The 25,248-nt window shown below is 38.6% G+C and overlaps 5 protein-coding genes across 9 annotated transcripts; 1 reads left to right on the forward strand and 4 right to left on the reverse strand.

The window, feature by feature from the left end:
• Window positions 1–5,070: 5,070 nt before the first annotated feature.
• LOC103845376 (E3 ubiquitin-protein ligase RDUF2) lies at window positions 5,071–6,857 on the reverse strand. Its single transcript, XM_009122217.3, has one exon. It carries the CDS (start codon window positions 6,421–6,423, stop codon window positions 5,230–5,232), a length of 1,194 nt encoding a protein of 397 aa, XP_009120465.1. The 5' UTR covers window positions 6,424–6,857; the 3' UTR covers window positions 5,071–5,229.
• A 272-nt stretch (window positions 6,858–7,129) lies between these two features.
• On the reverse strand, window positions 7,130–13,721 carry LOC103845377 (protein SENSITIVITY TO RED LIGHT REDUCED 1). 3 transcript variants are annotated; one of them, XM_018655711.2, is made up of 2 exons: window positions 13,319–13,721; window positions 7,130–7,942 (listed from the first exon to the last, which is right to left on the reverse strand). In XM_018655711.2, exons 1-2 carry the CDS (start codon window positions 13,566–13,568, stop codon window positions 7,368–7,370), a joined length of 825 nt encoding a protein of 274 aa, XP_018511227.1. In that variant the 5' UTR covers window positions 13,569–13,721; the 3' UTR covers window positions 7,130–7,367. The 3 variants fall into 3 exon arrangements, with proteins under 3 accessions (XP_018511227.1, XP_009120466.1, XP_018511228.1); XM_009122218.3 differs by having other exon boundaries at window positions 7,130–7,939; window positions 13,316–13,721; XM_018655712.2 differs by having other exon boundaries at window positions 7,130–7,936; window positions 13,313–13,721.
• LOC103845378 (UDP-glycosyltransferase 76E2) lies at window positions 12,961–19,566 on the reverse strand. 2 transcript variants are annotated; one of them, XM_033282092.1, is made up of 3 exons: window positions 16,632–19,566; window positions 13,715–16,353; window positions 12,961–13,574 (listed from the first exon to the last, which is right to left on the reverse strand). In XM_033282092.1, exons 1-2 carry the CDS (start codon window positions 17,116–17,118, stop codon window positions 15,470–15,472), a joined length of 1,371 nt encoding a protein of 456 aa, XP_033137983.1. In that variant the 5' UTR covers window positions 17,119–19,566; the 3' UTR covers window positions 12,961–13,574; window positions 13,715–15,469. The 2 variants fall into 2 exon arrangements, with proteins under 2 accessions (XP_033137983.1, XP_009120469.1); XM_009122221.3 differs by having other exon boundaries at window positions 12,961–13,579.
• A 1,920-nt stretch (window positions 19,567–21,486) lies between these two features.
• On the reverse strand, window positions 21,487–23,282 carry LOC103845380 (pentatricopeptide repeat-containing protein At5g59600). Its single transcript, XM_009122222.3, has one exon. It carries the CDS (start codon window positions 23,228–23,230, stop codon window positions 21,626–21,628), a length of 1,605 nt encoding a protein of 534 aa, XP_009120470.1. The 5' UTR covers window positions 23,231–23,282; the 3' UTR covers window positions 21,487–21,625.
• Window positions 23,283–23,414: 132 nt separating this feature from the next.
• On the forward strand, window positions 23,415–25,240 carry LOC103845381 (chaperone protein DnaJ). 2 transcript variants are annotated; one of them, XM_009122223.3, is made up of 5 exons: window positions 23,415–23,779; window positions 23,985–24,147; window positions 24,549–24,581; window positions 24,716–24,816; window positions 24,926–25,240. In XM_009122223.3, exons 1-5 carry the CDS (start codon window positions 23,462–23,464, stop codon window positions 25,121–25,123), a joined length of 813 nt encoding a protein of 270 aa, XP_009120471.1. In that variant the 5' UTR covers window positions 23,415–23,461; the 3' UTR covers window positions 25,124–25,240. The 2 variants fall into 2 exon arrangements, with proteins under 2 accessions (XP_009120471.1, XP_009120472.1); XM_009122224.3 differs by lacking the exon at window positions 24,549–24,581.
• Window positions 25,241–25,248: the final 8 nt, after the last annotated feature.

Consider the following 25,248-nt stretch of genomic DNA (forward strand, 5'->3'; position numbering starts at 1 on the left):
GGTGGTGGAAGAGAAAGCCTGCTGGCTGAGGAGAAATCCAGCCTTTGAGGTGGTTAAAACGGATTTCAAAAATCAAAAATCTCTTATCTTTCTATCTTGAGAAAATTCCCTTGTTTGCTTGGATTTGCCCATTGGGATTCTTTGATTTGTTCTCTTAGAACATTGAGTAAAAACTTGTGTGTGATCACCTAAATCTGAGAGAAACACTTGTGTGGGTGAGGATCAAACACTTGAGAGTGTGAGGTTTTTATCTACTAACTTTTGTGTTGAGATTTTCCAGGTTTATGATGTTTGGTTTGCAAAGGAAAAGTAACAAGGAGAAGCCTCAACGAAATTCTAACTCTCAAACTCCTTTTAAATATCCTTTGAATTATTTTGATGAGTTTGTTAGTGTGCAGGAACAGCCAGCTGTAAGGAGAAAAACAACCAGAGATGTGGGTGATCCAAAAAGGAAACCCTTTCAAATTGATGTCCAACAAATTTGTGATAACCTTGTGAAGGGAGTGGATAAAGCCCTTAAGGACTTCAGAAAGAGCCAAAAGAAGAGCACATCTACACGTGCCCCAGTAGCTGAGCCATCCTTGTTCATCAGTAAGAAAGCCCAAGGTGAATCTGAAAACCATTTTGAAGAACTTAAAGATTTTTCAGATTCTCTACCCATTTTTGATGAATCTGATGAAGAGCTAATTGAAAGCTTGATGTTTTGTGAAAAAGATTGTGATCTTCCTTCTCTTGAAACTGAGTTTAATCTTGATAATGAACAAGCTATTGTAGAACTAACTGTTTTGCAACCGGAGCTTCCGAGTAGTCTTGTTTTGTCTCCACAGGTTTTTGAGGAAGAGCCACTGGATTTTTCACATCAGTGCCCATGTCTTGACACTAGATATTTTTGGATGATGATCTAGGTCCTATCTTTGATGAGGAGGACGAACCAGGTCCAGTCTTTAATGAAGAAGCAACAAGCATCACATCCATTGCTATGGAGAATTATCTATGCTTTGATCCCGGTACAACTCCTGCCCCTTTACCTCCGGATCTTCAAGAGCACTGTGAGGAACCTTCTTCTCTTAATTCTCTGCCTGACATGGTTGTGAAAGTCAGTACTGATGATGTAATTCGTTTTGATCTTGACAAGATGAAAGATTTTTGTGTTTCAAAATCTGTTTTTGATAACATGATTAATTCTTTAAAAATCTTTGAACCTGATAAATGTCTTGATCAATCACGTTTTCAAAATGTCAATGGCATTACTTCTGGAATTATTTTGAGCTCTGATCAGTTCTTGGAACATAACAAAGGTTTTCATCTTCTTGGAAGGCCATTTGATCTTGATTTGCAACAAACTGATTTTTGTGCTGAAAAATCTCTTGATTCGTTAGTTTGCAAAGGAAATAGCTTTGATCTGAGTTCTTCTAGACATGTACTGATCACTGATGAATTGCTTGCATCCTCTTATGCCTTGGACGAAATTTTGATTCAGAAGTTGCTGGAACAGAAATCACTTGAAACTGAAAATGATTTTCGTGATCTTGAATTTTGTGGTTCTGTTTTGCAGCCTGATCTCTTGAGTTTTGAAACTGATAATACTTGGCATTTTCTGAGATCATTTCGTGATAATGGTGTTGTCTTGAGTTCTGATGATATTTTGGTTTACAACACATTCTTTGAGAAATGCCTTGAACTTTTGATAAATGATTCTCAAACTGAACTTAAGCTTGTGTGTTCAGATGTTGGGAAGGATATGCCCATTTTGAAAATGAATACTGTTGTTGCATATCTTGATAAAATTCTTGTCTGTAATATTTACTTTGATGAGCACCTTGAAAGGCTGAAAATGTGCAATTTGTTTTTGGAAAAGATATCTTGATTTGTGATTTGAACAAATATTTATCTTGCACATTTGATCCTGGTCTTTTAGTGTTTGTTTTGAGTATCCAGGAAAGACAGGTTCAGCCTCTGAATGAAAGCATTGGCCGTGCCCAACAACCTCAGATTTGGAGAAGCTTTGTTGTTCAAACCGACTACCTTGGTGCCAGCAACAGAGGTTCAGTCCAAGAAGGATATCTCAACAGTCCGAAGGTCTTTTGTCTTGAATCTAATTTTACAAGAAAGCCAACTCATCAAGGATTCACTGAGGCTTGGAAACGCATGAAAAGCTTCACGGATGAAGAAGTTATGAATTTTCCAAACCGGAGGTTCTTCAGTCCATCTATCCGCGAGTACCAGATTTTTAAAGGAGATTCATGCCCCAGAAAGAATCGACCTGAGCCAAAACCGATCCTCCATGAACCAAAGGTGTTTCCTCAGTCATTCTCCTGTCTAAACCAAAAGCACTGTAAGGATCATGAGTTGATTGCCTCTACTCTTCATGAAAATGTTTTGAAACCGAGAATTTCAAAAAGAAAACATATTCTTACTTGGTTGAAAAACGTTTTGCTCAAACCTTTTCATGAATTGATTTCATTGAGCTGTGCTTTGAAAGAGATTTGGTGCAGGAAAGAGCATGAATTAAAATTTCTTAGGCCAAAGAATTCTTTTGATTTCGTTCATGATGATAATTTTTCAAATCTGGCATTGTCTCTTTCTTTCCATAACAGTTTCTCACTTTGGCCTGATTTTGAGATTGATAAATCGATTTTTGGCAACCAGATTACTTGCTTAATGCTTGCCCACGTCCTTGATGATTATCCTAAGGGCTTGGATCCTGATTTTGATGTCTTAAGGATAGAGAAACCCTTTGATTATTTCTTTGGCAGATTTGATGTGGTTTCTCTAGTTGCTTTGAATAAACAGGATAAGCATGATCAGTTTATAAGCAGAGCAAGCACCAATGGACGCCAAAGTACTTGGAATTCCTTGATGAAAATGACTTCAAAACTCCAAGGAAGTTTCTGTCCATATTTTTCATTCCCTGAATTTTCCATGAATTTTAATTCCTTTGTATCTGATTCATCTCTTTTTGATATAGGTACTTTGGATTTGAGGACAAATCCTTTTGAAGAGGGAGGGAATGATAGACCGCGGTCCACGGATCAGTACATGGAGCTGAACCAGCCTGGAGATCAGAACGTTCTGAACATTTCAACCGAGGTTCATGTTTTTCACCGTACCGGACAGACTGACCGTGCAGTGTACTGGACCGTCCCGCATACGTCCGGAAAGGAGCTTTGGCTGGAACCATGGCCAGATGACCGATCTGACCATACTGGGGCTTATCTTTCCCGTCCAACTTCACATTTGAAGACATATGGTCGAGCTAGAATCCACTTTGGACGAGCTGGACGAGGTGACACTTACTTTGGCGAGCTAGATGAGCTGAGTGAGCTAAGTGACACTACTGTGGAGCTGGATGAGCTGAGTGAGCTAAATGACACTAGCTTGGAACTGAATGAGCCAAGTAACACTGAAGATGGAGCTGGTTCAGCTGCTGGGCGAAATGGGCCTTTTCAGCCCAAAGAAAAGTTCATAAAAAGTTCATTATGGGATTGTTTCTTTCCAAATTCGACCAGCTCTTTCCTCAGTCCATTTCAAGCACATTCTCATCAAGAATACCAAGAGGGAGTCAGCAAGGAAGTCTTGGTCGTGCATGGGAAAAAGAATTCAACAAAAATCATTAATTTCGGTCTTTAGTCAAAGTCTTCATTTCTAGTTTCTATGTCTTGTTTTTAGCACATTCTTCTTTGGATCTCTACAACTTGTAATCCTATAAATAAGGCCTTAGAGCCACGAAATAAAGCAGATTGTTTTCCCCTTTTGTTGAGTTAAAACTCTTTGTTCTTTGTAGAACTTGTTCTTAGTTTTTTGGTGAGGTTATCTCCAAGTTTCGATCCTTCTTTTGTTGGACCGGTGCGTCACATCCGGCAACGATCGAAGTCTGGTAGTATCTTTGGGCTATTCCGCAACCCTTAGTGTCACCCCTCGATTCATCAGTTCTCAATCCTCTCGGATCTGAGTTCATATCAACCTTACCGAAGAGTGATCCTTATTTTGGTTCTATCACCGGGTCTATTAAAAACACAGACCTAACCCCCGGGTGGAGGTACAGCCCACGGATAGACTCTCTCCTGGGCATTCAAATGAGCCGAAAGCAATAGCCCATATCCGTGTGGCCAGCGGGGTTCGAACTAGGGTTCGCCGTATTGGGTTTAATCCCTCAAGCGTCACTAGACTACCGTCACTGGTTAACCATAATCTTCTTCGCTGCTCAAATTGATGATTTGTGAATTTTGACATCCAATATATGTAAATACCTCCAATATATTCTGTTAGGAATAAAAATAAGAAGAAGTTGAAACTGTTTCCGTCACCTGCGGGTCACTGATTTTTTTTTTTGTTTGCGTTATCACACGAGAAATATCGTTTCTTGACCTCATAATTTTCACCTACGAACTCCATATTTTGACTAATGAATATATTGCTAAACCTCAGTAACAGAAATTCTAGTGCTGCCCTGGTTCAAACCACCTTTTGAAATGGATGATTATTCCTTAAATCTGAATATCAAAAAGCTGATCCTAAACCTAGGAGAGATTACAAACCTAAGGTCTATAGTTTCAAATGTTAAACAAAAAAAAGCTAGTGCTATATAAGCCAAATATAAGACTCTGAAGTTTGAATTAATATAAAGTTGTTGTTGAGCCAAAAAAAGAAAAAAAAAAGCTAGTGCTATAGAATTGATAAGAGAGTTTTTTTGTCTACATCTAGCAAAAAAATGGATTTAATCATTTATGTAAAAAGAGTATTTATGTTAACTCATCGTTCGACAAATTTTTTGACCGGGTCAAACCGTTTCGAACCAAAATCTAAATGTGCCGTCGAGTCGAGGTATGCATTAAAAAGGGACTTGCAGTTGAAACTGAATTCAAATTGGGCAACTTAACCATCAAGACTTTTGTCTTCTTTTCTCATTCCTATGCATCTCTTTCGTAGCTAGGCCCACTCTTAGCATCCGAGGAAAAAAAAAAGGCTTAAAGAGCAAGCATTCTTTACTTTCTCGGAAACCAAAACAGCCAAAATCTCGGGAAAACTTTCGAGGATCTGAGTCCAAGACAACAGCTAAAGGAAAAAAAATGATGAAAGTTGAACGAAAACATTAGACATTTTGATGTAACGTAATATACGACGAATCAATCGAATTGTAAAAAATAAAAAAGGATCGTTCCAATCTTAACTTCTTCTGAATCCTTATATTTACATTTTGTAGAATGAACAAACATATATATATTATCATCAATGTAGAACTGAAGAATCTCTGTTACTTCTGTTTCTCCCGAAGTATCTTCTCATCACTGAACTCGACCGTTCCAAACCCCTAGGTTCTACTCCAATGTCCAAATTCACACGATTCGACGAAGAGGAATTAGAGCCACGGTTCGGTCTCACTCTCCTCATCAACGACACCATTCCCCGAACCATCCTTCTCAATCTACCTCCCGAGCCGGAGGCACCACCATTGCTACTATCCGACTCCACTGTCCCCTGTGCTCTAACCCACGAGATCCGTCTCGGACCCTCACTGTTCCCACTACCAATCCCACCACCATCCATCTCCGTCAACACCACAGGCAACACTCTCTCCCCCTCTCCCATCGCCGCATTAAACCTCCCGACCGCGAATCCCCCTCCGGGAAGCCTCCATATCGTCATCCCCACGGCGTTATCACCCTCCTCGTTGTTGCTGCTGCTCCGTCTGTTAGGCTCCGAAGGTAGCTCGAACCGGCAGACCGGGCACGAGTTTCTGATCGATAGCCACGGCGTGATACAGTCGTCGTGGAAAATGTGTTTACACGGCATCTCACGCGCCTCCGTCTCCGCCTCGAAAACCTCAGTGCACACAGCGCAATTCGCCTCCGAGCTGATGTGACAATCGGAGATTTCGACTCTCGGCAACGACTCAATCGCCGATTTCGACGCCGGAGGGTTTCCAGATCTGCCGATTCCGGCTCCCGACGCCTCGATCTGACTTAGCTGCTCGAGCAACCGCTCGAACCCGGATCCCATCAGGATCTCGGATACTGAATCCGGAAGGGGACGAAGACCCGATCCGGATCCGTCATCGTAGTAAAACTCGAAAGCGCGTCGGTCTCCTTCTTCGGAATCGTCTCTCTCGCCGGCGCCTCCTTGGAGGACGATGACAGGATTGAACGAAGGACGACGGCTGGATCTACGGCGTCTAATCACGGATCTACGTGTGCTATCGATCGATCTAACTTCAGTGGGAGGTGGAGTCGCTAATTCGACGGCGGCGGAGGAGGAATCGGTTACCTCTTCGATGAAACCACCGTCGCAGTGGGGGCAAGCGACGCTGCCTTGTTCAGATTCAGACCAGACGCTGACGAATCGCGTGCAGCTGTAGCACCAATACGACGCAGTGGCCGGCGGTGTTGTAATTGTCGTTGACGGCGACGGCGACGATGACGGCATCTTCTGACTCCGTGAGAGGAATCTCTGACCAGAGTTAAAATGAGAGAGAGAGGTTGAGATGAGAGAATGTAAACGTAGCTTTTAAGGCGTTCGTAGGAGCGGAATTAACGGCGTCGGATTAGACGGTGAATAGACACGTGGTAAGTGTTTGACTGGGTGGGAGATAGCGGAGTTATTGACGGACGTTATGTATAGAGGAAGGAGCGTTCAAACGTGTTTGACCCAAACGCGGAAAGTGGAAACGCCGAGAAAATTCAAAAGAAGCGCCGTGTCTGACTTATGTGGGAACACCCATTTGATCTCCGTTTCTTCTGGGAAAAAGCCACCCAACGACATCGTTTCGGTTTGTGAATTATGCCAGAAACAAAGCGTGCTGACTGCTTAATAATATAGTCCTTTTTTGTATTAATTTAAAATGTTGTAGTTTACATTTGTTGTTGTTAGTTACATAATTTGTGACATATGCTATTATGTTTGGCAATGATGTGGAGGGTAGAATCTTTAGAAAATTAGATTTTCTTACACGTTGATGGCTCAAACAAATTATTGGTGCCAAGTTGATAAAATATCACACAAGAACCAACTTGTATCTATAAATCGTTTTTATTATTAAAAATGAAATGAAAAGACTAAAAGTTGCTCAACTAACTATTGTCTCTGTGTTTCTCTCATTTGTTTGCAAGCATTGACAATAAACAAATCGCAATTATAGCAACTGATTACCACAACTTCTCGTCACACAAGAAACACAAAACCTGGTGTGAAAACCGTTTGCTAAGCACAACAATAGGGTGAAACATGTTCATTTGTGAAAACATTTCCATTTTCTACTGGAATATTGAATCAAATCAAATTGACTGTTACAGACATAAACGGAAGACCATCAACAACGGCTTCAATTGGTTTGTCCCTTTTCTTATGGCTAAAATTATGAAAACAATGATCTATGATCCCTCTGAAACCAACAATGGCAGCTCGGAATCTAAACCAGAACTGAAAAAATGCCAGCTTGAATCATGAAACGCTGGAAAATAATCATCGGCTACCGTCTCAATGGCAAACTCACGAGTGATCCTTCTTGCAGCTATGATCCGTTTAGTGGCACGGATGACTTCCGGGTCAACAGTCACTTGCTCCTCGTACATCTGAAAGCTGTTCCCAAACAACGCGATTCTGCACAATCGATCCACTCTCCAGTTAGCTTGCAACAGGTTGTTGTACAGATTGGCCTCACAGTGCGGCATGAAGAAAAGAGTAGGCTTCAAAGCTTCCCTCCGAGCTTGCTCGTTCACAGACAGAACAGTGCATCCCATAGATTCTAGGACACTAGATTCAGTCGCGGAGAGGATAGGGTCGAATACTTCAATGTTACCAACCCAATGAAACTCTCTCTTCATCAAAACCGCAATGCTCAGCTGAAACCTCGGAGATTCATAAGCTTCGATGCTTCCTATACCATACACCACCATCTGAAGCTGTGTTTCAGTGCCTAACACGAGGCGAAACTGGTCTGAAACTTTGATAAGGTTTAGCTACCTCGATCTAGAGAACTCTGTAAACTTCTTTATAAATTTGAAATGAGAAAAGGAACACAACTTTGAGTATGAAATCTACAACACTCTCATGGCGAGAATTGCAGAAGTCATCAGTCTCATAGCGACTGTAAAGTATTGACTCATGGCGTCAGATACAATTAACATCAAAGCATGAAGAAGATAAAATGAACTTGACAAGTATTTATAAGCTGAATTCATCTAACTGCAAAGCCTCTGTGAGATACAGAAGGTCTTCTCTTTTATTTAAATTCCCACTCCAACGTTCCCTTCCACGTCAGCCTCACTCTGTTTCCCTCCTGACGCCTTCTTCTTGCGAAAATAAGTCTTTTGATACTTATCAATACCTCGCCCTTCGAAACCGAGCTTGCCCTCAAGCTCGAAAGAAGGAAAACACGCCATAAACTCCTTCGACAGCATCCAAGAATCATCTGCAGCATCCTTCCCTTTCCAAGTCACCAACAACTCCAACTCGCCATCCACAGAATATCGTTTAGCCAAGACATCCAAAGGTTGCAACGGTGCTTCTGTCTCTGTTGAAAACACCGGTGGCAACGCCGTCACCTCCACTTCAGAACCCACCGCCTTCTTAAGCTGCGACACATGAAAAACATCATGAATTTTAGACCCTGCAGGTAGCTGCAAACGATAAGCTACTTTCCCAATCCTCTCCAAAATCTTGTATGGTCCATAAAACTTGGCAGCCAGCTTAGGACAGAAGCGAGTCGCTACTGACTTCTGACGATAAGGCCTAAGTTTTAAGAAAACCAAATCCAACACTTCAAAAGAAACATCTCGTCTATGCTTATCCGCATGACCCTTCATTAACTCCTGTGCTCTCTCCAAACAGCTCTTCAAACGACCCAACATCTCATCCCTCCGCTGCAATGATTCCTCCAACTCAAAGTTCGTAGTGGAACCAGCTTCAAATGGTAACAAAGCCGGAGGATCCCGACCATAAACCACTACAAACGGTGTTGTCTTGAGCGAAGTATGGTAAGATGTATTGAACCAAAACTCAGCCCAACACAAAAATTTAGACCACAAACGAGGATGACCCGAAGCAAAGCATCTTAAATATGTCTCCAAGCACCTATTTAAGACCTCTGTCTGACCATCCGTTTGAGGATGAAACGACGTGCTGTACTTCAACTTCGTACCAGCTAGCTTAAAGCTCTCCTTCCAAAAAGCACTCAAAAACACCCGATCCCTATCAGACACAATACTCCGCGGAAATCCGTGTAAACGGACAATCTCCTGAACAAACTTCGACGCCACATCCACAGCAGTAAAAGGATGCTTTAAACTGATAAAATCCCCATATTTGCTCAAGCGATCCACCACAACCAAAATGACATTCACTCCTCCTGATAAAGGTAAACCTTCAATGAAATCCATACTGATATCCTCCCACACTTGATTCGGTATTGGCAATGGTTGAAGTAAACCAGCAGGAGATAAAGTCGAATGCTTATGCATCTGACAGATTTGGCAAGCAGCAACATAACCCTGCACCTGTTTCTTCAACCCTTCCCAAGTAAAGGACTGATGTATCCTCTTTATGGTCTTCAAAACTCCAGAATGACCCCCCATTTTACTGTCATGACACTCATTTAAGATCAATGAAATAAACTGGGAGGTTTTTGGAATCACCAATCTCTTCTTCGACCACAATCTCCCATCACACACCCTCAGCTTACCCTTCACAGAAGTACCCGACTCCAAGATCTGAGAAATCAACTTCTGAATGCCTGCATCATCCGTAATCTCTTTATATAGATCTTGCCACTGCAGAGTTGTAGGAACTGTAAGAGTCAGCAACAGAGAAGCCATCGACATACTCCGAGAAAGGCCATCTGCTGCTTTGTTCTCACAACCCGGTTTGTACACAATGTCAAAATCAAAACCTAACAATCTTGTTAACCACCGTTGATATTCCATATTAACTTCCTTCTGCTCCAACAAATATTTGATACTGCGTTGATCCGTATGAACCGTGAAGTGTCTGCCTAGCAAATAATGCTTCCACTTCCTTACGGCCATGACCACTGCCATCAACTCCCGCTCATATGCTGGCTTCAGCTGTTCACGCTCCGTTAAAGCATAACTAAAGTAAGCTATTGGTTTGTTGTCTTGCATTAAAACGGCTCCTAAACCCACACCAGATGCATCGGTCTCCACCACAAAGCGCTTCGTAAAATCTGGTAAGGTTAAAACCGGAGCATGAACCATAGCAGACTTCAATGTATCAAATGAATTCTGAGTCTCAGGATTCCAAGCAAACTGATCCCTCTTAGTCAAAGTCGTGAGAGGCCTCGCCATAACCCCATAACTCTTGACAAACTTACGGTAATAACCAGTTAACCCCAGAAATCCACGCAATTGCTTCACAGTTTTAGGTGTAGGCCACTTCACCATAGCTTCAGTCTTTGCAGCATCCGTAGCAACACCCTCCTTGGAAATGATATGTCCGAGATACTCCACTTGAGTAACCCCAAAAGAACATTTCTTGCGATTAGCAAAAAGTGATTGTTCCCTAAGTCCCTCCAAAACCTTCCTCAAATGCTCCTCATGAGCCTCCACAGAACTACTATAAACCAAAATATCATCAAAGAAGACTAGCACAAAATTCCTCAAAAACGGTTTGAAGATCTTGTTCATAAGAGCTTGAAAAGTGGCCGGAGCATTCGTCAGCCCAAACGGCATTACCAAGAATTCATAATGACCCTCCACTGTTCGAAATGCAGTCTTCTTAATATCATCTTCAACCATTCTGATTTGATGATACCCTGACCGGAGATCAAGCTTCGAAAAGATGACAGCACCATGTAACTCATCAAGTAACTGATCAATAACCGGAATTGGGTACTTGTCAGGTATAGTTGATTTGTTCAGAGCTCTATAATCAACACAAAAACGAAAACCCCCGTCTTTCTTCTTCACCAAAAGAACCGGACTGGAAAAAGGGCTCACACTCGGTCTAATGATACCAGCTTCAAGCATCTCCTCCACCATTTTTTCCATAACTACTTTCCTTGAATGCGGCTATCTATAAGGATGAACTGAAATAGCAGAGACTCCCGCTGTCAAGTTAATAGCATGCTCCTGACCCCGTAGAGGAGGTAAAGCAGTAGGTAGAGCAAAGATATCCTCAAAAGAACTCAGTAGTGCTGCTAGACGAGGTTCCACATCAACTGTAGCTGGTGGAACAATCGCTGACAGCAACAACTCTTCTCTTCCTGCAAACGGATCTTGGAACACTGGAGATAAAGATTTCAGCGATAATTTTGTGCAATGAAGGGTTGGATCGCCAAACAAGGTGACCCTCTCACCCTTATACATGAAACAAAACTCCTGCAACTTCCAATCAACCTCACATTTACCCAAAGTTGCGAGCCATTTCACACCCAAGATAACATCCACATTGCCTAACTCCAAGACTATAAACTCCGAACTGAATGTGGTTGTGTTTAACTGAAACTTCACTTCAGTGCACAACCCAGCTGCTTTCACCATTACTCCATTACCCAATAACACATCCATACCACTCGAATCATCCAATCCCAATCTCAACTTACTCGCTACCTCAGGAGAAATGAAATTATGAGAAGCTCCACTGTCAATCATAAAGATCAACTCTCTCTGCCCAATCCTTCCACGCATCTTCGTAGTTCTCGGAGAATCAATCCCTAGGAAGGAATTCAGAGACAAAGTTCTTACTTCACAATACGCATTATGATCCATTTCTTGTAAAATGACATCATCTTCCTCCATAACTTCCATCTCAATCCCATGTACTACAGTCATCACTCGAATTTCTTTATTAGGACATATATGAGCTCGAGACCAAGGAGCTTTACACTTGAAACAAACTTGATCTCTTCGCATTGCATCAAGCTCAGCATCAGTGTATTTCAACCTTGGTCGTTGAGTAGACTGTTGATCACCACCATTCTCTTTCCCTCCACTCGCGTCACTTCTCTGCTTATCCCACACTTTTCCTCCACTGTTATAACGAGCTCCACGGTTGGCATTAGTGTTGCGATTAGAGCCAACAACCTCCACAGGAGCCACCTTGCCCACCACCCTACAGAAAGCACTCTTCTCCATTCTGAGGACGGCTGCAATGAAATTGGGAAGACCCTGTGGATCTTTCATCTTAATCACCTCCTTCATCTCTGTACTCAAACCATTATAGAATATTCTCTCCAAATGCCTATCTTCAATGCCCGGGACTTGCGTTGATAATTCTTCAAACTCACTCACATAATCAACTACTGACCCCGTCTGCTTGATAGAAAACAATCTCGTACTCGGTTCCTCGTCAATAGATTCCGTAAAACGCAAAACCAATTGTTGTTTAAACTCCAGCCAAGTACGAAATCCACCCCGACGCAACGCCCAAGCAAACCACTTCTTCACCCTCCCTTCAATACATAGTGGAATCAGATCTAGTCGCTCATGATCATGAAAGCGACCAACGACAAAGAAATGCTCAATATCCACTAGCCAGTCAGAAACCTTCGATCCATCACAACTCGGCATTTCAATCTTCTTAAGCATATTCTCACGAGTCATCAGATTCAAATCTCCAGATCTAGAACCATTCGAGTAATTGTTCCGATTCATCTCCGAGTTACGAATCGGTACCTGAAACATCGGACTCGAAGATTCTGGAGCTCGCGATCGGAGTTCGCCTTCGTATTCTTCGATCGGACGCTTATCTAACCTCTTCAAGATCTCCTTCAAGTTATCCTCAACCGAACTGAACCGCATCTCATTCATCTGATTATTCTCCGCCGTTTTCCTCATCAACAACTTGTACGACTCGTTCAAAAATTCCACCTCCTTGCGCATCGAAACATCCTCCTCCGCCAGATCGTGCTGATTCGAGACCTCCGACGGTGACGGACTACGAGAAGGCATCGCGATCGACTCAGAACCAGTTTCACCGCACCAATGATAAGGTTTAGCTACCTCGATCTAGAGAACTCTGTAAACTTCTTTATAAATTTGAAATGAGAAAAGGAACACAACTTTGAGTATGAAATCTACAACACTCTCATGGCGAGAATTGCAGAAGTCATCAGTCTCATAACGACTGTAAAGTATTGACTCATGGCGTCAGATACAATTAACATCAAAGCATGAAGAAGATAAAATGAACTTGACAAGTATTTATAAGCTGAATTCATCTAACTGCAAAGCCTCTGTGAGATACAGAAGGTCTTCTCTTTTATTTAAATTCCCACTCCAACGTTCCCTTCCACGTCAGCCTCACTCTGTTTCCCTCCTGACGCCTTCTTCTTGCGAAAATAAGTCTTTTGATACTTATCAAACTTCTGGAGACTTGAGCTGTTCTATTAAAGCAGTGTAGAATTTTGAGCTCTCGAGTTTCTTGATGGAGCTTTCCATCTTCTTCTTTAATCTCGCTTGCCTCTGTATATCAACTTCAAGATCATCTGACTTCCATGGTTTCTCTTCTTCTTCATGAACCTTAGGTTTTGGTTTTCTCCTCCCTTGTCTTCTTTTACTAGGTAAGACCACTGTCCACTCACCATCACTACTTGGGTTTTTAACGGGTGCTCCCATAAAAAACTGACCTAATCACACAGGCCTTTAAAATTAGGGTTTATACTCGATGCAATGATTCCTACATGTATCAATCGCTTTGCACAGATCCGATTTATCTACTTGGAGATCGATAAAGCCTTGGAAGGAACATGAATGAAACTTACGATCAGAAACGAAACCAGAAGAGGATGATCGAATAAGCTTTCTTGCGGTTCAGGAGAAGACGAAAATTAATGCTTGGAATGTGAAGCAACCGAGTGGACTCAGTGAGACATCGGGGTTGTGTTTCGTCCGACCGAGACCTCAGACCTGCGTCGATATGAAACCAGCGTGATTGGTACAAGAAAATAAGGAAACAGACGATGGGCTGGAGGGAAAGTTATTGCTGCCTATGTACCGGCCCATTAAGTAAAAGACTAGACGAGATTTGGCGAAAGTCGAATTACGCCGGTATTTATTACATGAATAACATATTTGTTTAAACTTTGTCAGAAATAAACCTATGCATTTTACCCGAAAATTATAAAATACATATTCAATTCGGATCATGGTTTAAGTTTTAGTAGAGGTGGACAAAATATCTGTAAATTTTAATTTGATTTGTTATTTATATCGATTTGAACAAATAAAAAGAAAAATTGCCACAAATACCACATTTATAGTATCACTTTTCATGTTTACACTAACCTGATTCTAATAAATATATAAATACTTAAAAAATATATAAAAAATTTAAAAAATTAGTTTCAAACATAATTTTCGTTTTTCAAAAATAAATTTGAAAAAAAAATAATCGAAAAAAAATTCAAAAAAAAATTTTATAAAGAAAATCGAATTTGAAAAAGTATATTTCGAAAAATAAAAAAAGTTTACATTTTTTTTAATTGTTTTATTTTTTTAATTGTTTTTTTTATTTTTTATTTAAATAATAATTTATTATATATATAAATAACAAGGGCATAATAGTCTTTTATCACTTAATGAAGAAATTATTTTTGAAAATATCTCATTAGTGGTGGTAAAAATGAAAAATGATACCATGAAAATGGTAAACATGTAAATTCCCAAAAAAAAATTGGATATTTGTAAACTTCCGACTTATTTTTGTATATTGGATTTCTTATTTATTTTTATTTTATTTATTACATCGAATCGGATATCCGGTTAATACTAAAAAAAATTAGATATCCGAATCACTGAATATCTAAATAACTGGATCGAATCAAATCATTCTGGTGGGAATTTTCTCATTCATTAGAAATATTCTTTGATCGTGTTAAGAGGGTCACACACCAATAAACTCCCAGCCAGCGGAAGAAAGTGACATTCCAACAATAAAGCCAATGCATTATGTTTTTTTTTTCCTTTCTATGGCCAAGAAGGGTTCAGTGTGTTTTTAATTATTATTTAAGATTCAAAGAGTTATAGTTTTAGGCTTTTAGCCTTTTAGCCATTAGTGCTCTGTCTCATTTAATTTCCACAATGTTTTTTAGCCTTTTAGCCATCAGCAATTCAAGAGCAGATTTAGCAGAGAACATGAACACATGCAGCAACTGACTCTGACAGACCTTTTAATTTCCCCTACAAAGTCTTTACAGCCTTACTCAGAAACTAAAATGGCCCTATTAGACACTGTTGAGCTGTTTGCCGTGGTGACAAAGTGACAATAATTGAAGTTACTTAAAGGGTTCAAGTGATGGAACTAGTTGGTCTCAGCAACTGTAGTTGAGAATCTCAAGCCTTTCATTTAGAGTAACCCGGACAAAATGCTTGTCTCCAAATAAGGAAAGTCTTTTATTTAGTGAAAACTGCCAAAACATTACACTTCATATAGAAATTACATCCCTTTTTCTATGCTATTTTGGTAAATAATGCCAAAAAAGTTAGAAGTATATTCTAATACACTTTTGACTTTGTTGCTAAATGGAACTCTTCATCTTTAAGGAATTGATGAAGTCGTCTAATGAGCTGCATGAGGAACCTCCACTTCTAACAGAGGATTCAAGCTTCTCTTTCAATTCAATAGCTCTCTTCCTCATATATGCTCCTTCTTCATCCACAAGCAATCTCTTCACAGCTCTCTCCACAACTTCTTTCTCAAGCTCTCCCTCTAATTGAACCCCAATTCTCCAAACATTCTCCAAGTACCTAGCATTGACTTTCTGATCACCAGTAAAAGGCCTACATATCATTGGAACACCTTCCCCAATGCTCTCTAATGTCGAGTTCCATCCACAGTGACTCCAAAACCCTCCTACTGCAGGATGTTTGAGAACTTCCATCTGTGGGGCCCATTTAACAATGTAACCTCTCTCTGAGACCAGCTTGGTGAACTCCTCTGGTAAGGACTCTGTCCACTCCGAGGCAGGAATAGAACCGGGTCGAATCACCCACAAGAAATGTTGGTTGCTATTACTCAACCCCCAAGCCATCTCTAACATGTCTTTGGCTTCCATCAAAGCTAAGCTTCCTAAGCTTATGTATATAACTGATGTTGGTTTCTGCATGTTCAACCACTCGATGCAGCTTCTGTCCTCTTCAATCAAACTAGAAGGTGCAAAAGCTGCAATGTGAAGCGGGCCTATAGGATATACTGGAACCTGTAGTTGTCGTTGCAATCGTGCCAAAGAAGAGCTCTCTAGACAGTTTGCTGTATTAATGATAACAGCTGAAGCTGTTCCAGTGTTAACAGTTTCACTGTAAACACGTGGAATACTCTCTATTGGTCCAAAAGCAGAAGTTGGTAGGTCCTTGTACCTTAAAGGATGCAACCCTGGAAACAGCTTGTCTTGCAGTTCAAGATCTGCATAAATCAAATGGGTTTAGTCTTAAATGGATTTTAAAGACGAGAGTGTTGGAAACAGAATTTCTACAATCAAAATGCTGGGAGCCAAGGGATATGATCAGGAGGCGATGGGGAGATGGTTTGCTTCCAGATGACATATGATTGCTTTTAAAAGCTTATACTCATTTGTATAAAACATTTAGACAATAACGCATTCATTGTAAAAAAAATTTTGTTTTTAGTTGAATAAATTTAACATTCATTAAAAAAAAAGACGATTTAAGGATTGTGTGCACCTTTCATGTCGATCAAGAACTTATCTGCGTTGACTTTGGCAATAACAGAGCGGCAGAGAAAGGCAGTAGCACTTGTAGTACTGAAGACAACACTAGGAAGTTGAAACTCCTTAGCAGCAGCTTTTGAGAGAGACATGTACTCATCGTAGATGACACAAGCAATCTCATCATTGTCACCTTGTTCCTTCAATATCTGACCTAAACATTGCTTGAAGCTTGCCTCGCAGGCTTGATTGAGCTTCATCAAAAATTGGACTGGTCCGAGGTTTTTGAGATCAGAATCTGTTAAGCTACCAGGGATGGTGAGAAAGTTAAAGTCAGAGAAGTCTTTGGAAGAGCTAACTCGATTATACTGTGTCTGAATAACGGTGATGGAGAAGCCTTTAGAGTGAAGAGCTTTCCCAAGTTGCATAATAGGAGTGACATGTCCTTGTGCTGGTACTGGAACCAACACTATCCTTCTCTTCTTGACTAGCTTTTCATCCATATTGTGTAGGAATGGGAGACAGATATGAGGATACTATTACATCGAGAGATCTAGGATCTGAATATGATATATAGTTAGGAGACTTAAGACACGTGAGATATACATTCACTGTTCCTGTGGTCTCAAGATTTTTAAATTTATTTCTTAGTTGGAAAATTCAGATCTGATGGTTAGGGGAAGCTTTAAAAACTTTTCTTTATTATGTGCAAGGACCAGCAGAAGCACAAGCACGTGGCCGGTGGCTGGACTATTAAGTAATAAAGATTCTGACTTATAAGCTTGTCTTCTTTCTGATAAAGTCTATCTTCTCTTTGGTGGATAATATCAACATAAAATGTTAATGATGAAATGGTCTTCCGTCATTGAGAAAGTTTTCGGCGTGATTGAAAGACTTCATGACAAAGTAAAAAGGAAAGATGTTAACACATCGCTCAGTCTTGTTGGCGCTATCCAGATTTGTTTAGCTATATCTCGAAGCTTATCACAGTTGACAAAGTCATCTGTCGTTTACTTTGGTTATGTAAAATACAACTGTATATGAGTTGTGTAAGTTCCATAACTTTAGGTTGGAGTAGCTAGTTTTGTCTTTTTCATAATTTTAGGTTTGGTTTTCATAATGGGTTTGGTTTGTCGTTTCTTTTTGTAGTTGGAGATTACGTATTCGATTACGTATGTCTCTATTTATAGTAATATCCGAGTCGTTTTTTTCCACCAAATGAATCACATGGCATGTGATGAGTTTTATTTATTGAACCTAATCATTGGAAATATACCGGTCTTGACGTACAATACATTCATTTTAATTACGGGAGCAGTTTCATTTCTTGTAACAAATTTGTTTTCCTTTGGAAAAGAATCTGGCAGTTACACCAAGTTACTGTAACATGGTGAAAAACATTAAACATCCCAACTATAAGAATATGTCAATAATTACACTAGATTTATGTTAATCCATACCCAGACCGGCTTAAATACATTATGGGCCTTGTGCAGACATATTTTTTTCCTCGAAAGTTGTAATGGTATTTCTTTAAATTTACAAATTAAGACCCTAATCTATGTGCTGTTTAACAAATTAGGACCCTAATTCTTAAACAAAAATTTTCAACACTGAAGGATCCTGTGCATGTGCACCTTGAGCACACCCCAAGAGCCGGCACACTCCATACCATATATACAAAGTAAATAATTTTACGGTGGAAACATCAAAATCAAGTTTAATTGATTTTGACTTTAATAAATAGAATTAATCCATAAATTATTAAACTTAAACCTGATTAACTAAAGCGAGATCTGACCAGACTCATTAAACACGATATGTGTATGAAATAACATTTTTGTTAGCCCAAATTGTAATTTATTTAGGGTTCATAAGAAAAAATTGACTTGGGGGGAAACATAGAGAGAGAGAGAGAGAGAGAGAGAGAGAGAGAGAGAGTCGATTTATATTCCTTCGTAATATTGAAGAGTTGATTCGGCTTTAGGGTTCGACAGTGGAGAAAATACGTCAAGTCTTGAGGGTCACTTTGTTGAAGAGTTAATTCATGTGTCATAGTAAGATTTCAGAGGATTCAGTCAAAGCAACAAAGTCAATCATATTCGGAATCACAACTGTAGAACCTTCGACCCAAAATTTTTTTAGTCCAAGCTTGAGATACAACCCACATAAACAGAGCACTTTACCTTCACTCCCTTGCTCCATCGTGTTTTGTCTGAACCTCCACCCAATTCCATCTCTCTCTCTCTCTCTCTCTCTCTCTCTCTGTGTGTGTGTGTGTGTGTTAGAAATCCCCAATTTCTTTTCTTACGAACCCTAAGTAAATCGATTTGGGAAAATAAGAGTTGCATTTGATCGTGTTTTATGCGTTTGATCGGGTTTTATGCGTTGGATCGGGTTGGATTTACTAATACAGAGTAAGTTTAATACATTACTGATTGACCCACTAACTAAGTTTAAAATAAATTAAACATGATTATGATGTTCCTAATACAGAGTAATTTAGGATGTAGGATAATTTAATGTTTTTATTGATAAATAAATGTTATTTTAAGAATTTTCGTCTTTGAGTGCTAATTTTCTTATAAACACTAAAAAATGCTTTGTAAAAAATATTAATATGTATGTATGATACAAACTGCAAAAAACATTTGATTGGTTTGAAAAGATAACCTATAGAAAACTATTTTCCATACACTCGAAAATAGAAAAACCCTAATTCACTGAATTTCTGTGAGAAATAATTAGAAAATATAATAAGATATACAGTTCTGGTAAAATAATTCTTTAGGATAACGTTTTTAATTATTTTCACAAAAAGAGTTCACAATAAAGAAAATGACCAAAAAATTTTTATTAAATGGTAACTAACCCGAAACTTTGGGTTTAGAATTAAGGGCGGTGTTTATTTTTTCTAAATAGAACATAAATATTAAAAATTTGAAAATAAAATAATTTCAAAAATAATTTTTTTACAAAAATTGAGAAAATATTCGATTTTTTTGAAAAAGTTCGAATTTGAAAACATATATTTAAAACATATATTTTTTTTGTTTATTATTATTTTTATATATATATAAAGGGGTAGAAATGTATTTTGCTTTTTTTGTGAAATATTTTTTAGTCATTTTATTTATTGAGAGTTCTTTTGTAACAAAATATTAAAAGAGGCTATTTGAGAGAATTGCCCATTATGACATGTGGTTTTATTTTAACTGAATTTAACATTTTACAATTCAAAATAGGCTAAAAAATCCCTAGACATTATTTGTGAAATGATTTTGAATTTTGCTTATGGGTCATTACCCCATACATTTTCATTAGAAAAAGATGACATGGCTTAGTGAAATGATGACATGACTTAAAGCTAATTATGACATGAACATTCACACTTAACGTTAATATATATTTTTGGTAAGTTTTTTTTTAAAATAAGGTAATAACCCATATATCATTATTAATATAACATTAAATCATATAACAATAGAAATATAACTATAAAAATATTTTACAAAATTTGAAATATTATTTAATTTATTTTTTTTATAATTATAAACTTTTATTTCTCAAAAATTCTTACAGTTTTAAATATGCATGGGCGTTCGGTTTTCGTTTCGGTTCCGGTTAGGTTCTATCGTTTTCAGGTTTTCGGTTCTAGAGATATAAGAACCATTCGGTTATCTATGAAACTCGGTTAAGATATCAATTATAAGAACCGGCTAATATCCAATAAACTTTTGGTTCCAATTTGGTTCCGGTTTTTTGGTTACTTTTAGATATTTGGGGGTACAAAAACAGATTTTCAGGTTTTTAGATTAAAAATCGGATAATTTTTAATATTTTGGATAAAATTATTCAGGTAGTTCGCTTCTTTAGGATCATTCGGAAAATTTTAAATATTTTGAATAAAAATTATTTGGGTGATTCGGTATATAAGTAATATTTTAGAATATTTGTTAGTTTTAGTAATATATATATTTAATGTTTTATATAAATTATATTCTGGATATTCAGATATCCATTCGGTTTTCGGTTTGGTTCCGGTTTGGCGTTTGGTTCTCGGTTTTTATGCCCATGCATAGTTTTAAAGTTGTAATTATCTTAATCCTTATACCATTAGTTTCTTTTTCATATCTACAAATTTTAAAATACCATTTAGTTTTACGTTTTGATAATTATATATCTAAAAAAAATTCTCTTAATTTTATATAATTTGATTTTTTAACCAAAAGAATTAGATAAAAATCTATCCAAGATTACAATTTAAATATGCACATATATATTGTTAAATATAAATTTAAAATAAAAAATAGTTAATTTATCTTAATTTTTACTTTTAATTAAATAAAATTTAAATTAAAATATTGGTAAGCAAATAATGAAATCCAAAACATTGATAAATTTTATTTTTAATTATTATCCAAATTAAAAAAACTTTTATTTATGCACATAGTGCATGAAAACCCTTAGGGGGTTGTATTGAATCTGTTATTTCAAGTGATTTGATATTTAGTGAGTTTTTAGATGATTTTAGTTGAATCTGAGAATTTGGGGTGATTTTTGTTAAACAACTCTAGAATCTCATAGATTTGGATTTTAATTTACTCTAAACACAATGAAAGCACTCTAAAATTTCCGATTTAAATTTTGTTCAATAACAGTGGATTTCAGACTGTTTTATGAAATGACAAGTTCAATAACACTGAATTTTAAAATGATTTTTTAAATCCACAATTGAATAACAGTAGATTTGTCATTTTAATACAAATCATTTCAAATTCCTAGTTGAATACCCCTTGGTACATTTACATATATCAACTTCGACCATTCGATTTATTTTTAGCTTAGAACTTCATATCTTCTTATTTAGCTTGAGCAAATGAGTATCTATCTTGTTTCTAGGAAGATACAGCCATTTGATAAAACATTCAATGTTGTAATTTTAAAGTGTTTTTTGCTGATCAAAATCTAAGCTATATTTGATGATCAAAGCCAGAAGAAACCATAGGATCAAACAGTATTTACCCAGCTGCTGCCTGGAACCCTACTCAACTTCTTCTTCTTTATCATCTTCTTCATCCTAACAACACTTCCCCAACTACCAGCATTGGCATACAAACTGGACAGAAGCAATCTATTCCCTGAGTTCTCTGGTTCAAGCTCTGCTAAGCGCTCTGCTGCAATCCTTGCAAGCTCGATGTTCCCATGATTCCTACACGCACCCAACAAAGCACCCCACACAAACAAGTCCGGCTCCATTGGCATAGCCCTGATCATCTCATAGGCCTCAACAACCTTCCCTGCTCTCCCCAAAAGATCCACCATACAAGCGTAATGCTCCAACCTCGGCTCGATTCTGTACTTGTTCTGCATCAAAAGGAACAGCTTTTGTCCAAGATCAGTTAACCCGCCGTGGCTGCAGGCTGTGAGGATGGCCGTGAACGTTAAGTGGTCGAGTCTCTCTCCCGTTGCTTCCATCCGTTCAAAAAGCTCAACTGCTTTCTCCGAGAGCCCGTGGTTTGCGTAGCAGAAGATCATCGAGTTGAAAGTAACCGTTGTCTTCTTAGTAGTTTTGTGAAACAAGATCATTGCTTCTGAAATGAATCCGCATTTCCCGTACATATCGAGCAAAGCACTTCTAACGAAACCGTGGTCTTCAAGTCCACTCACTACCGAGTAGCCGTGAATCTCCTTTCCATGCTTCACACTCGCGAGTGTTGTACAAGCAGGCAAAAGGGTAGTGATGGTAGCTGAGTTTGGATACAACCCGTGAGCTAACATCTGTTTAAAAGCATCTAAAGCCTTAGCGTTCTGAAAGTTATGTACAAGGCCTGATATAATAGACGTCCACGACACAACGTCAGGCTTGTGACCATGCAAACACATCATCTCAAGCATCTCAGATACTTTTTCTTCGTCTCCGATATGCGAGAATCCTGCAATTAAAGCATTCCAAGTGATAACATCAGGTTTTATCCCCAGTAGTTCCATATCTCCCATCAAGTTCAAAGCTTCATCTGCTTGGCTATTGTTAGCATAACCAGAGATCATAGCATTGAACACGACTAAATCTTGTCCAGACGAATCCCTAAACACCTTCCTCGCATTCTCTACCTCCCCGAACTTCGAATACATATCAATAAGCGAGCTAACTATAAAACCATCAGACTCAAACGAACACTTGAGCACCACACAATGCATCATCTTCCCGAACTCTTGGTCAAGCAGATTGCGACTTGCTTTAAGAACACTAGGAACGATGAAAGCATCAAGCTTTAAACCTTCTCCATTCATTTCTCTGAAGATATTTAAAGACTCCTGGTAATACCCGTTACGAGAACAAGCTCCGATCATGACAACCCATCCACTAATATCTCTTTTGGGCATTTCATCGAACACCTTCTTAGCATCTGTAACTTCCCCACATTCCACGTAAAAAGCCACAAGCTTAGCTGCAATTCTCGTTAAGCGAGCAATCCCGGATGTTACCAGATGAGCATGAAGCTTTTTTCCTTGGGGCAAGAGTCGATCTCGACCGTTGGTTTCGATGAGCTCAGCATAAGAAACGATTGAAGATAACCGTAAAGAACAAGGAAGGGTGGAGAATCTTTTCATGAATGAGGATGAAAGATTCAAATTTTATCAGAAACAGCATTACGATGTTACATTCCAGTGACGGAAGTAAAAAAAAAATCTTATCAGATAGAGAAGGAAGAAGCAAAAACAGAGTTATACGGAACGAACCGGGTTGATATATATAACCGGAAATGTAAGGATCGGTTAAACGAAAACCGGTATCGATTGTCCAAAAAGGAGGAAACTCGGTCGAGTGAACCAGAGAGAAGTATGTATGCAACATCTTCGACTCTGTTTCCACCACAGAGTCTCTTCCTTTCTCCTCATCTTCCTCCAAAACCCTTCTTTTGTCGGTTAAAGTTTCAGTGTTTTTATGTGATAAGTTGCAGCTATGGCGGCTGTTTTAGTGGCGGTTCGTTCTGTGATCGACGGAGTTATGGTCAAAGACGGAGGAAACGATTCATAGTACCGAAAGCTCGAGTCTCTCCTTACGAGGTACTTGGTGTGTCTCCGTCAGCGACACCTCAAGATATAAAGAGGGCTTACCGTAAACTTGCTCTCAAGTATCACCCAGATGTTAATAAAGAGGTACTTAATTATTATTATTATGGTTTCTCTTCCATTGTGAAATTTATGGAATTGGAACTCTGTGTGGATGCTTGCATATGCCTTCAAAGTTATGGACCTGTGATTTTGTATGGTGTTAGTTGTTGTACTCCAGTTTACATTAATACTGGTCTCTGTGTTTATGGAAGAAAGTATGAGACTTACCTCGTGTTTATTTGGTGAACAGGCAAATGCGCAGGAGAAGTTTCTGAGGATAAAACATGCCTACACCACTTTGATCAACTCTGAGTCACGGCGTAACTACCGCTCAGATCGTCCTGCGTCTGGTTATTCGGGTCAAACAAACCAAAAAAGCAACAGTCAAGTCGAGGAAGATTTCTATGGACTTGGTAATAAAACCCTAACTAAATCCTGTAATAACACCATGTAGTACTTGTAATGAAGTCTGGTTACTTCAAGGATCCCGCTTTGCTTAAGTGTGGGAAACTTTTTCAATGAAGCATTACTGCTAAACTATGGTTTGACTTCATTTTGCAATTTATTTAGCCATGAGCATTGTTTTGTTTGGCCATAGGTGTAGAAGTATTCATGCAAGTTTTAGCAGTAATGCTAAATAGGGTTTGTGAAATTGTTAATGTTTGGTAATTTAATTTGAATTTGGAGGCACCATTTGATGGTGGTAACGGCTGTGGTTAGAAGTTTTATCTGTTGTCATCTTTTGGGGTGGGACTTGGGAGTTAGGTTGATTGAGGTCATTGTGATCTTATGCACAGCACACTTGATCATGCAGGTGAAATCGTGAAGGATGTTCAAATAACAATAGGTAGACTCAACCTGTGACATCTTTTTTTCTTACTTGCACGTCTAGAAAGTTTTATGCACAGCACAGGAGATTGTATGATTGTATTTGTAGTTAATTATTCATTTAAGAGGCTCACTCTGTGTGGCATTTGATAGGGGATTTCTTTAAAGATCTTGAAGAAGAGTTCAAGAGCTGGGAAGCTAGTGCGTCCTCCTCCTCACAAGGAACACCTAAAAGTCTTTGGGAGGAACTAGCTGTAAGCTCAATAATATCAAACTACTGATTACTCGTAGTCTCTCAAAGCTTTGATTTTCCCTCAGTTTTGATGACTCTCATGTTAACTTTTCATTTTTTTTTGTTCTCAGGAAATTGGGGAAGAATTTGTCGAGTTTCTTGAGAAAGAACTTAACATAAGCGATGGAGACAATGATGGACCAAGCAAAACTGGAGAGAGATTTGATTTTGACGAGAGCTTCTCAACGGACACGAAGAACAGTATAGAAGTGAATATTGATGAGATAGAAGCAACCCTAGCTCAACTCAAAAAATATCTTGGCTTGTAACAATCCTACTAAGAAGTTGCATGAAAAATGTTATTGTATTCTGATGTTTGTTTCTTTCAACCCATAGAAAGAAGTGTGTACATGTATTTCTTATAGAATATTATTTCATCAAAGCAATATGTTTG

Source organism: Brassica rapa, chromosome A10, assembly GCF_000309985.2.
Source record: "Brassica rapa cultivar Chiifu-401-42 chromosome A10, CAAS_Brap_v3.01, whole genome shotgun sequence".
Lineage (NCBI taxonomy): Eukaryota > Viridiplantae > Streptophyta > Magnoliopsida > Brassicales > Brassicaceae > Brassica > Brassica rapa.